The sequence below is a fragment of the Ictalurus furcatus genome, chromosome 2 (genome assembly GCF_023375685.1).
Source record: "Ictalurus furcatus strain D&B chromosome 2, Billie_1.0, whole genome shotgun sequence".
Taxonomy (NCBI): domain Eukaryota; kingdom Metazoa; phylum Chordata; class Actinopteri; order Siluriformes; family Ictaluridae; genus Ictalurus; species Ictalurus furcatus.
In genome coordinates, this window is record NC_071256.1 from 28,608,890 (window position 1) to 28,620,454 (window position 11,565).

At 36.7% G+C, this 11,565-nt stretch overlaps 2 protein-coding genes across 3 annotated transcripts; both read left to right on the forward strand.

Annotated features, from left to right (window-relative positions):
* The first annotated feature begins 3,505 nt into the window (after positions 1–3,505).
* LOC128600396 (parvalbumin-2-like) lies at positions 3,506–6,395 on the forward strand. Of its 2 annotated transcripts, XM_053612863.1 has the most exons (5): positions 3,506–4,090; positions 4,326–4,398; positions 5,000–5,126; positions 5,374–5,483; positions 6,233–6,395. In XM_053612863.1, the coding sequence occupies exons 2-5, from the start codon at positions 4,338–4,340 to the stop codon at positions 6,253–6,255; spliced, it is 321 nt and encodes a 106-aa protein (XP_053468838.1). In that variant the 5' UTR covers positions 3,506–4,090; positions 4,326–4,337; the 3' UTR covers positions 6,256–6,395. The 2 variants fall into 2 exon arrangements, with proteins under 2 accessions (XP_053468838.1, XP_053468830.1); XM_053612855.1 differs by having other exon boundaries at positions 3,506–4,398.
* Positions 6,396–8,401: 2,006 nt separating this feature from the next.
* LOC128600414 (parvalbumin alpha) lies at positions 8,402–10,493 on the forward strand. The gene is made up of 5 exons (XM_053612890.1): positions 8,402–8,503; positions 9,309–9,387; positions 9,623–9,755; positions 9,870–9,979; positions 10,239–10,493. The coding sequence occupies exons 2-5, from the start codon at positions 9,327–9,329 to the stop codon at positions 10,262–10,264; spliced, it is 330 nt and encodes a 109-aa protein (XP_053468865.1). The 5' UTR covers positions 8,402–8,503; positions 9,309–9,326; the 3' UTR covers positions 10,265–10,493.
* Positions 10,494–11,565: the final 1,072 nt, after the last annotated feature.

Sequence of the window (11,565 nt, forward strand, 5' to 3'; positions counted from 1 at the left end):
ATCTGAGAAAGGCCTGTTAATTAGCCGATTCGCTGAAGCAGGGATCACTATAATCTGTAGGACAGAGGGTTGGGGACCTGGGACATAGTGAATGGATGTAAACAGGAAGATGTATCTACGTTTCATGTACATGATTCTACATGAAATGTGCATGTAGACAATAATCCAAACAATGGCGAGGAAGACAACAAGGCAAAATCAGGAGACACATGGTTCTCCCATGGCCTTCTGAGTCCCCAGACTTGATTAAACAAAGTAGTAATTGAACAAAACACTTGGGTGCGCACTGAAGATTAGATTATTTTCCAATGACAGCACGTCCTGAAAAGTTTTATTCCTCTTATATCACAACAATTTGCCAAACCTCACTTTTTTTTACTTATTAAAGAACAACATATCAGACTTTTATCCATTTATAGTTGCATTTTATTTTGTGGAACAGTAATTATAAACAGTTATAGCAGCTATAAACAGTCATAACTTCACGAGTCTTTCTTTTTCCTCTATCTTTAATTTAATAAACCATCCATCCTAAAGAATTTCCTAAGTCGGAAATCATGCATTAAAAGCTTTACCCCTGGCTGCACTGACACTGGAGACTCCTTTTTTAAAAATGCTAATGATTACAAATGATAAGTTATTAATGTATGATGTCGTTTCTTTTAATATTGTGGAACATTGCCATTTTTTAAATATTGTGTCCATGAGACAACTTAGTTCCTGTTTAAACTATCATTGGAATTACTGTTGGCACTTTTGTCATAGCTGTGAAAATTAATCAAATCCTTCTGAGCCATCAGAATCAAGCATTCAACAGCGCTGTGGTATACATATTTTATAGCAAATATTTGTAAGAAATATTATATTACAACCAAGAAGATCCAAAAGCAGTTCAGAGGATGGAATACCTTATATCAAGGCAGTTCTAAAGGCATGCACATTATTATTAGAGAATATTTATATTACGTTCAGATAATGAAAAGCAAGCTTTTGTTACTGATCATTTTGACTTAATTATTTTGACTTAATTAATTAGGGTTGGGAGAGTTATTTAAATAAAATTATTCCATTACATTTACAAATTACTTAATAAAAAATGTAATCAGTAACAAAATTCAAGTATCACAATATGAAAGTAATGTAATCTGATTACTTTTGGATTACTTCAAGGCCACATACAGTGGCAGTTGTAAGTTTCCATACACTCATCATGAACATGAATGTCATAGCAATAATGGGCTTTCAATCATTCCTTTGAATTGTTCTTTTTCTGGGGCAGAATGATTATACAACATACATCTTTAATATATAAATAAAAAACAAGAATTTGGTTCACAAGTTTTATTTCATTTGGGATTTTCTGTAATCAACACATGACCAAAATTATACAGTATCTCACAAAAGTGAGCACACCCCTCACATTTTTGTAAATATTTAATTATATCTTTTAATGTGACAACAATTAAAAGTACAATTAAGATTACAATGTAAAGTAGTGAGTGTACAGCTTGTGTAACAGTGTAAATTTGCTGTCCCCTCAAAATAACTCAACACATAGCCATTAATGTCTAAACCGCTGGCAACAAAAGTGAGTACACCCCTAAGTGAAAATGCCCAAATTGGGCCCAAAGTGTCAATATTTTGTGTGGCCACCATTATTTTCCAACACTGCCTTAACCCTCTTGGGCATGGAGTTCACCAGAGCTTCACAGGTTGCCCCTGGAGTCCTCTTCCACTCCTCCATGACGACATCACAGAGCTGGTGGTTGTTAGAGACCTTGTGCTCCTCCCCCTTCCATTTGAGGATGCCCTACAGATGCTCAATAGGGTTTAGTCCATCACCTTCACCCTCAGCTTCTTTAGCAAGGCAGTGGACATCTTGGTGGTGTGTTTGGGGTCATTATCATGCTGGAATACTGCCCTGCGGCCCAGTCTCCGAAGGGAGGGGATCATGCTCTGCTTCAGTATGTCATAGTACATGTTGGCATTCATGGTTCCCTCAATGAACTGTAGCTCCCCGGTGCCGGTAGCACTCATGCAGCCCCAGACCATGACACTACCACCACCATGCTTGACTGTAGGCAAGACACACCTGTCTTTGTACTCCTCACCTGGTTGCCGCCACACACGCTTGACACCATCTGAACAAATTAGGTTATTTTGGACTCATAAGACCACAGGACATGGTTCCAGTAATCCATGTCCTTAGTCTGCTTGTCTTCAGAAAACTGTTTGCGGGCTTTCTTGTGCATCATCTTTAGAAGAGGCTTCCTTCTGGGACGACAGCCATGCAGACCAATTTGATGCAATGTCTGGCGTATGGTCTGAGCACTGACAGGCTGACCCCCCACCCCTTCAACCTCTGCAGCAATGCTGGCAGCACTCATACATCTATTTCCCAAAGACAACCTCTGGATATGATGCTGAGCACGTGCACTCAACTTCTTTGGTCACCATGGCGAGGCCTGTTCTGAGTGGAACCTGTCCTGTTAAACCGCTGTATGGTCTTGGCCACTGTGCTGCAGCTCAGTGTCAGGGTCTTGCCAATCTTCTTATAGCCTAGGCCATCTTTATGTAGAGCAACATTTCTTTTTTTCAGATCCTCAGAGAGTTCTTTGCCATGAGGTGCCATGTTGAACTTCCAGTGCCAGTATGAGGGAGTGTGAGAGCAATGACACCAAATTTAACACACCTGCTCCCCATTCACACCTGAGACCTTGTAACACTAACAAGTCACATGACACCGGGGAGGGAAAATGGCTAATTGAGCCCAATTTGGACATTTTCACTTAGGAGTGTACTCACTTTTGTTGCCAGTGGTTTAGACATTAATGGCTGTGTGTTGAGTTATTTTGAGGGGACAGCAAATTTACACGGTTACACAAGCTGTATACTCACTACTTTACATTGTAGCAAAGTGTCATTTCTTCAGTGTTGTCACATGAAAAGTTATAATCAAATATTTATAAAAATGTGAGGGGTGTACTCACTTTTGTGAGATACTGTATGTACACTTTTTGGAGCAACATATGCTGCCATCCAGAGCAGGACAACAGCAAACCAAATTCTGCCTGGATTACAAGCACACGGCTGCGTAAGCAGACAGTGTGGGTGCTAGTAGCCTGCCTGCAGTCCTGACCTGTCTCAGATTGAAAATGTGTCACATTATGAAGTGCAAAATAAGGCAACGAAGGCCCTGTACAGTTGCACAGCTGAAGAAATGCATAATGGATGAATAGGGGGAAATTCCACTTGCTAAACTTAACCGACTGGTGTCTTCAGTGCCCAAAGCCTTAATAGGTGTTGTTACTGTCCCAATTTTTATGGAGTGTGTTCAATTCAATTCAATTCAATTTTATTTGTATAGCGCTTTTTACAAAAGACATTGTCTCAAAGCAGCAAGTTGCTGCTTGCTGTGTGTTACAGTCATCAGATTTGAAATGAGTGTATATTTTCAAAAATAAATTAAATTCACAAAGTAAAACATCAAATAATGTGTTTTGAATATAGTACAGGGTGAACTGAATTTTCAAATGACTTTTTGTTTGATGGGGGGGTGGGGGGTTTGCATTTTTTCCATACTGTCAAAACTTTTTTTGGAATTGGGGTTGTATATAATGTAATTATGTGGTATAATTTATTATTAAGATAACAAATAATATATGCAACAGGCACAGGTGAATATAAAAGTGCAGAATTCAATGTGTATGAATGCGATTTAAAGTACTTATGGGTTATACCATGTTTGTGTTATGAATCCTGACAACCCATCTACAATTTATATGTTTGAGCAAACAGTATATTTAATTCTCTTTCTAGACTGTGCAGTATGTAGGTATCTCTACGAATAATCATGTATTGCAAAACATAAAGGTAAAAGAGCTGGCTAATAACAACAGTACTTGTTAGAAATCATGTGCAAATGAGAGGGGAGGTGTTTGGGTTTTTTTTGTTTTTTTTTTTTGGCGAGAAGGTCTCCTTGGGGTTGAGAACACACATCTTCATGCTCCCTGACTCAGGTTCAAAGTGTCAGAGTGGTTAACAAGGAGGATAGCTGCTTTGCAGAGACACACTGATCCAGCATCTGAAGGTTAGTGCTTACTAACTTACTATTTTCTTACAGTTTAGTATTGAATTAATTTTTTACATTGATGCTAATGTTTTTATTGTTTAGAAATAAATCACTGCATAAAATGAAAAACAGAAAAAAGTTTATATCTACAGTAATTTGACTTGCTGGTCATGCACCATGTAATATATATGTGATAATGCACAGTGTATATATACTTATTTCTAAACTTAATCATAATTTCACACTCCTTCAGGAGGAAACAATCATGGCCTTTGCAGGGATATTGAAAGAAGAGGACATCGCTGCAGCAGTCCAGGCTTGCCTAGGTCTTCTTAACAATATCATAAATATACAAACATACACAAACCAAACAAATACATCACATAGACTAATACAGCAGTCACTACATACATAAATCCATATATAAACTACATTTATGTATGCACACACACAGGGACTCCCGCGGGTCCTTGCACAGGAGACGGGAGCTGGTTAGATCCAAGCAACCACGCAGTCAGGGGGCTGGGGAGCCGTTACTACCCAGTTACCTGTGATTGTGCTGAGTGTTCAGGAACAGTTTAAGCCAGACCTCAAATCCCACCTGCTCTTAATTATTCTTCTGACAATTCTATCTGCTTTAGAAAACAGAAAACATTCATAGGCAAGAGTCACAATGAGGATGCATAGCCTCAATCTAACTAAGCATTGATCTTTTAATCATTTTATCATGGTTTATATATATATATATATATATATATATATATATATATATATATATATATATAATAAATGTATGTATGTATGTATGTATGTATGTATATATGTATATATATATATATATATATATATATATATATATATATATATAAACATTAAAAAGTCAACTCTACCTCTTTCTAGTCTTTCACTGCTGTTATCTCTCCACAGATCCAGGTACCTTCTGTCACAAGTCCTTCTTTGAACAAGTGGGGCTCCTCGGCAATTCAAATGGTCAGAAGGTGTTCAAAGTCCTCGACCAAGACAAGAGTGGATTTATTGAGGAAGAGGAGCTCAAGTAAGACATGACACTGTTTGGTACATTTGCCCACACTGTAAATGATTTGGTACATGCAAAATTAAACAATAGAAACTGTAAAATGCTGTTCATTATGTCATACTGAAATCCACAATTATGTGCTTCTGGTGCAGGGGTGATTAAAAAAAAAACATTATCTATCTACTTTGTACTAATTAATCATCATATATTTTTGTAGTTAGTTATAATGACACGCCATTAACAATATACTTCTTTACTTCTTCAGACTGTTTCTCCAGAACTTCGTGGCAGGAGCCAGAGAGCTGACAGACGCTGAGACCAAAGCTTTCCTGGCTGCTGGAGACTCTGATGCAGATGGCAAAATTGGGATGCAAGGTAAAACATAAGCAGATAGAAAGTGACAAAGCCTTAGGGAATTGCCTGAGCCTCTTCTGCCAGCGAGGCTCCTCTTTTCACCCAGAGGATTAATATAGTTCTACTAACATTAGCGAGCGTCTCAGCAGCAGGAATTTGTCTCTCCTAATGACTGCTGGTCATTTCATCATGTAAGTGTGTGATAATATTAATACACAGGGCCCCAGATATGAAGTCCCTAATGTCAGTGTCTCAGTTAAAATTTTTGATAGTTTTGTGAGACTTTTAAATATATGCATTTGCACAAATATCATAAAAGTCATACCATTGATATAATGTAAGTAATAAGTTGAGATTAAATAAAATTGTTTCATTTCATAATCTTAAACAAGTCATGAAATAAAATTATTCCAGCTGACTTTTATAGTCCTGTTCTGCTCCAGAAATTGACAATGTATTGAATAATAGTGACACCAAGGTACAAATTATTGGGGGGTTTGGGGGTCTGACAATAACAACACTTTTAGCAGTCCTAGCTAACTAATTAGCCTAGCTTGCAATCTAGATTAGATTTTTTATTATCAGTAATTAAGATTAAATAAAGACTGGTTTATCTCTGGCAATGAGGAGGTTGTTTGTCTTTGGAGGCAGAAAATCATAAAACATCAACATATTGTAAATCCCTTAAATATTCTCTCATTCCATGTTTTTCTTGCATCTAACCCCCACAGCAGTATAACTAATATGAATCTTTTTCATTTTTTCCCCAGAATTCTGTGCGCTTCTAAACTGAAACAATGACATATCTACTGTACTGATGCTGAGCACCTACAATTTTCTTTCTTACTTATTCTTACTTATGTTATGAGAGTCATAATTTTCAGTTGTTACAATCAGAGTGATATCTGAATTTAAAAATATTTAAATTAAATGTGAAAATAAAGTTTAGTACTTCACATTTTGTGTCTTGCATTTCATTAAACACAAATTAAAAATTTTCAATTTTCAATTTAATGGGACAAAGTTTTAATCAACAATAATTTGTCAACATCCACATTATTTAAAACAATAATTTGATCTTTTTTTCATTCACTATATGAGTGAATTATTAACGTTCTGATTATTACAGGTATTACAGTGTTACAGTGGCTTGATTTCATATTTAGTTTGTGCTCAAAGATGACTTTAATTCTTAGCAGTTTTATCTCAAACTATAAAGTCAATTGGTCAATATTTAGCTTTTATTTACCTCATATCTATATATTAGGGATGTAACCTATTATGGTTACCCTGAAGAGTTCTAAACTAGTACAACTACAGATACGAATAGTAGTGTAGTATTTTTTTGTTTGTTTGATTGAGCTGCTAAGCAGGATATAGTAACTCATATAATCACGCTTTACAACTTGAGTCACCGAAACTGGACAGTTGAAGACTGGAAAAAGACCACTTGATTTTTTCCTAATCTTTAACTGTCCAATTTGGGTGAGTCTGTTCCCATGATAGCTTCAGATTCTTGTTCTTAGCTGACAGGAGTGGAACCTGATGTGGTCTTTAAATGTTGTTGCCTATCCAATTTCAAGGTTCTATGTTTTGAGTTACTATAGACTTCCTGTCTGCTCAAACCTGTCTGGTCGTTCTCCTCTGATCTCTCTCATCAACAAGATGTTTCAGCCTGCAGACCCTCTGCTCACAGGATTTTTTTTTGTTTTTCGTACCATTCGGTGTAAACCCAACCCATCTGGCACCAACAACCATGCCACGGTTAAAGTCACAGAGATCACAATTTTTCCCCATTCTGATGTTTGATGTGAACATTAACTGAAGCTCTTGACCTGTATCTGCATGATTTTATGCATTGTGCTGCTGCCACATGAATAGGAGATTAGAAAATTGCATGAATGTGCAGGCATACAGGTGTTCATAATAAAGTGGATGGAGAGTGTACAATTCCAAAGCTAAGCCTTGTCATTGGTTTACTGTTAATTTCAGTTCCCTGTTCATGTGATTGTTTTACTAAATAGTTTAATCATAGTTTATATAAATTTATATGGTCTAATCTCCTATTAAAAAAAAAAAAAAAAAAAAGGTCTTATAAACTACAGCAATTTACATTTGACAATTTACAGGCTTTTGGAAGTGATTTGCTGATATACTTATTCCCTTATAATGTATTTTAACATACCTAGTACTGTTTGACTTTATACTATATAATTGTAGAAGAGTATTGATGTGTTATAATTGTGCAGTAACCTGCGATGCAAAAGACTGGTGTTTGACAGAAATGTCATCAGTATAAACACAAAATGGCACAAATGGTAAAATTATTTTTGTCTATCTGATTTTTATGTATTTTAGAAGTAGCAATGGTTTTGTGTTGAGTCGTAAGTAATGAAAATTCATTCTGAATATTTAAATCTGACTCCTCTCAAGGTTTTTTCCTCATGACATCCTGTTGTTTTGTAGCCTCTGGCTTGCTCTTTAGGGATCTACATCTAACTCTACATCAAGATTGGTACATCTACTGTAAAAGCACTACACAAATAACCATTAATTGAATTACTTGTTACAAATTGTGTGATTATATACTCGTTTTAGAGCCACCTTGTGTTACCTATTATTAGGCATATTTAGCATAATACAATTTACATTTTAGGCTTTTGTCATTAAATGTAGGAGCGGTTTTGTGTCTCTGCTTGGATCATAAGAGATTAAAATTAAATTATTAAAACATTGATGGTGATTATAATATGCAGTGTGTTGTGACGGTGTGAGCACCGACAGCTTGCTGTAGATTACAGGAGGAGGCCTACACATGGTTTACAGCATCGCTGAGATGGTTAAAAATAGTCCAGCTTTGACTAGTAGACACATTTTTTCAAAACTATTCGCAAGGACTATAGACAGTATCCATTACTGAGGCCCAAAGCTCTGTAACCTGTAAATGGTGAGGGTTGAGAGTATATAAGGTGGCCTGGAAGAGAGCGAAGGGACACACCTCGACTTCCTCTGCTTTTTCACTCGCCTTAGAGAAGCACAAGGTGAGTGAGATGAGAGTTCTGCCACTTTTACTTATGGATGAGGAAATCAAAGCAGCTTTCAAAGAGTCTTCAGGATACAGAGGGTTTAGGATTGTGTGGTTTACAGAAAAAATGGCAATGGACAGCTTTTTTTTGGGAATACGTTCTAGTGATTGAGGAGTTTCTACATTAGTGATGGCCTGTCAGAAAAAAAATGGACTTTCCTTGCACATGAAATGGAATCATCAGTGATGGGCTCACTAAGGAGAACACTGCCAAGGAAACCTTCAAGGCCCATGTGCATGCTGTTTTATAATCTTTGTCATTTTGTGGCTGAAGTATTATAAGGTTCTATCTTGCATATATTCTTAACCCAGATAGACCCTGATAATACTAAGGCCATGATTTATTAGACCCCCATCACAAGTGAACGTAACTTGACCGCTTACCCAGACTTAGCTGCATGCATAAGATCTAGCTGGCATAACAAAATATTGGACTAAATGACTGAGCTGATTTTATGCCATCTTAAATAGGACCTCTGTGAAGCTGTATTTTATAAAATATAACAGAATTGATAAAATATGACTTAAACCTAAAAAAAATAATTATTTAATTAGAACTCATTACACATACAAGGACAGGAGAGAGCATTTGGTCATTTGGTTAGTTGGACAGCAGAGTAAGGAATTAACTTATTGTATATTATTTACAGAGTATTTGTTAGACATCTTACCAGGCATTTCAATCATTTTTGATGCCTAATGTTTTACAGCAGCATTTGGTACCAATGTCCCAATAACATCCTGTCTGTTTTTTTCTGCAGCTTGATCAGACTGTAGAAATGGCCTTTGCTGGAGTGCTGGCTGATGCTGATGTGACCGCAGCTATTGCTGCCTGCTCGGGTAAGACCTTTTTTTTTTGTAGTTTATATTATATATAAAGTATGACGGTCTTACATTTGAAAAATGATTTAAACATTTAAGCATAGAAAAACCTAGTAAGATATATAAAATAAAACAAAATAAAGTTTTGCAAAAGCCAATTTTGTGACATGACTGCATGGATAGTATAATTTCTCGACAGGCCAGATGTGTTTGTGTGTGCATAAAATAGTCTTATAATAGTCTCAATCCACAGCTCCTGACAGCTTTGACTACAAGGCCTTCTTCGCCAAGGTTGGTCTGTCTGCCAAGTCTGCCGATGATGTCAAGAAGGCATTCAGCATCATTGACCAGGACAACAGTGGATTTATTGAGGAAGATGAGCTGAAGTAAGAACTCATCACTGATACCAGTTGATTATTCTTTGTAATATACCCAAAGCACTGGCATGTTTTTTAAGACTCATGAATGAAAAGACTAAGCATCTATACTGTTTTGTACAGGCTGTTCCTGCAGAACTTCAAGAGTGGTGCCAGGGCATTGACCGACAAAGAAACCAAGGCCTTCCTTGCTGCTGGTGACAGTGATGGTGACGGCAAGATTGGAGCTGACGGTAATTCGATACACACATACACAGCACTCACATGGCACAGAAAACTTCAGTAATGTACTAAGGAGTTTATTAATTAGTTGGTAAATTTTTATATGAAGTCATCTGGAATATACAGACACTGCCTAGCTTGGGCCTAAGTTATAAATATTACAGTTAGCAATAAGCTTGAACAATTGAAAATTTACATTTAGTATACCTATGAAGGGAATCATTTTGCATAATTCACTAATGGTAGTTTTATCTCTATTTTATCTCACAGAGTTCGCTGCTCTTGTAAAGGCTTAAATTTTCCATCTGACCAAGACCCTTCTCTGTTCACGGAACCAGAACTCATGCTACTGCTCATCTGACCTAAGATCATATTTTTTATATCTTATTTATGAACTGACTTCTACTTGAAATTGTCCTTAAAGTGTATTGTTATCATTATCTGGACATGTTGGCTTGTGCAAATGTCTCATGCACTTCTGGGGAAGAGTGAAAAACAAGGAATAAATGTAATTGGTGTACCTTCTTTAAGAACATAGTGTTTGTTTCCTGCTTCTGTATAAATGCAAGACAAATCGACTTACTTAAAAAAAAAAAAAGTTCCACTTGGTGATCTGGGCCATTTCTCAAAAAGCTTTCAGGGTAGTGCTGCTCTTAAAGAAAAAGCCAGATATAGTATTTTAGCCACCGAGGGAAGGGAAGGCACAGATTTTGTTGTTGTTGTTGTTGTTGTTGTAGTTGATGTTTTTTGTTTTTTGGGATGCACTGCAAGAGATTTGTAAAGTACTAACATTTCCTGCAATGTTAGTATCCATGGCTTGCCATATTGGTCAGGTGGAATAGTGCTGCCCTCTGCTGTGTAAAACATCAAAGATTCAAATTAGATTAGATTCCCAGCTTCTACTAAGGTTAGCAAATCACAGAAGAAATTAATATTTTAAAGCATTTCTAGGAGAAAGATAAATAGGAAAACATGATAATACATCATGAGAACGGGAAAGGAAGAACACTTGAAGGAGCCATAAATTGTATTAATGTTCAAGTCAGCCTGAATTGACAGGAGTCTCACATGTTACAGTTAGATAATGGATATGTTAATATTTAGATAAAGTATTACAGATTATTACTAGCTAAATCATTAGTTAATAAATAATAAGAAAAAGAATGTGGCATTTTCGAGAAAGTAAAATGATTCTTCTTGCAAAATGTGGACTGCTAAAATGTCTTACCCTTATCTTACCCCCCAGGCCACTGGACTATCAGTGTTACTTAGGTGTAAACATAAAGTTGCGTTGCATACCTTAATACAGTCTTGAAGATAACTTGTAGTAAAGCATTAGTGAGTTTCGGATGGGAGGAATGAGCTGAGCCCTATGCGAGCACACTGTTATCCATACATGCACTTCACACCAGCGCTGTTTCACGCGGCTCAGCAGCGTATATTATTAGCATTGCGGGGACATTACGAACCGCTTTTTTCAAACTCACCATTTAAGCGTCTTCCTTGATCAAGATAAATATAGTGCGGTCTGTCTGCTGGACGCGTTTCAAGCGCACCCCCCTTCTTCCATTGGGTGTCCGTTACATTAGGCCTCATA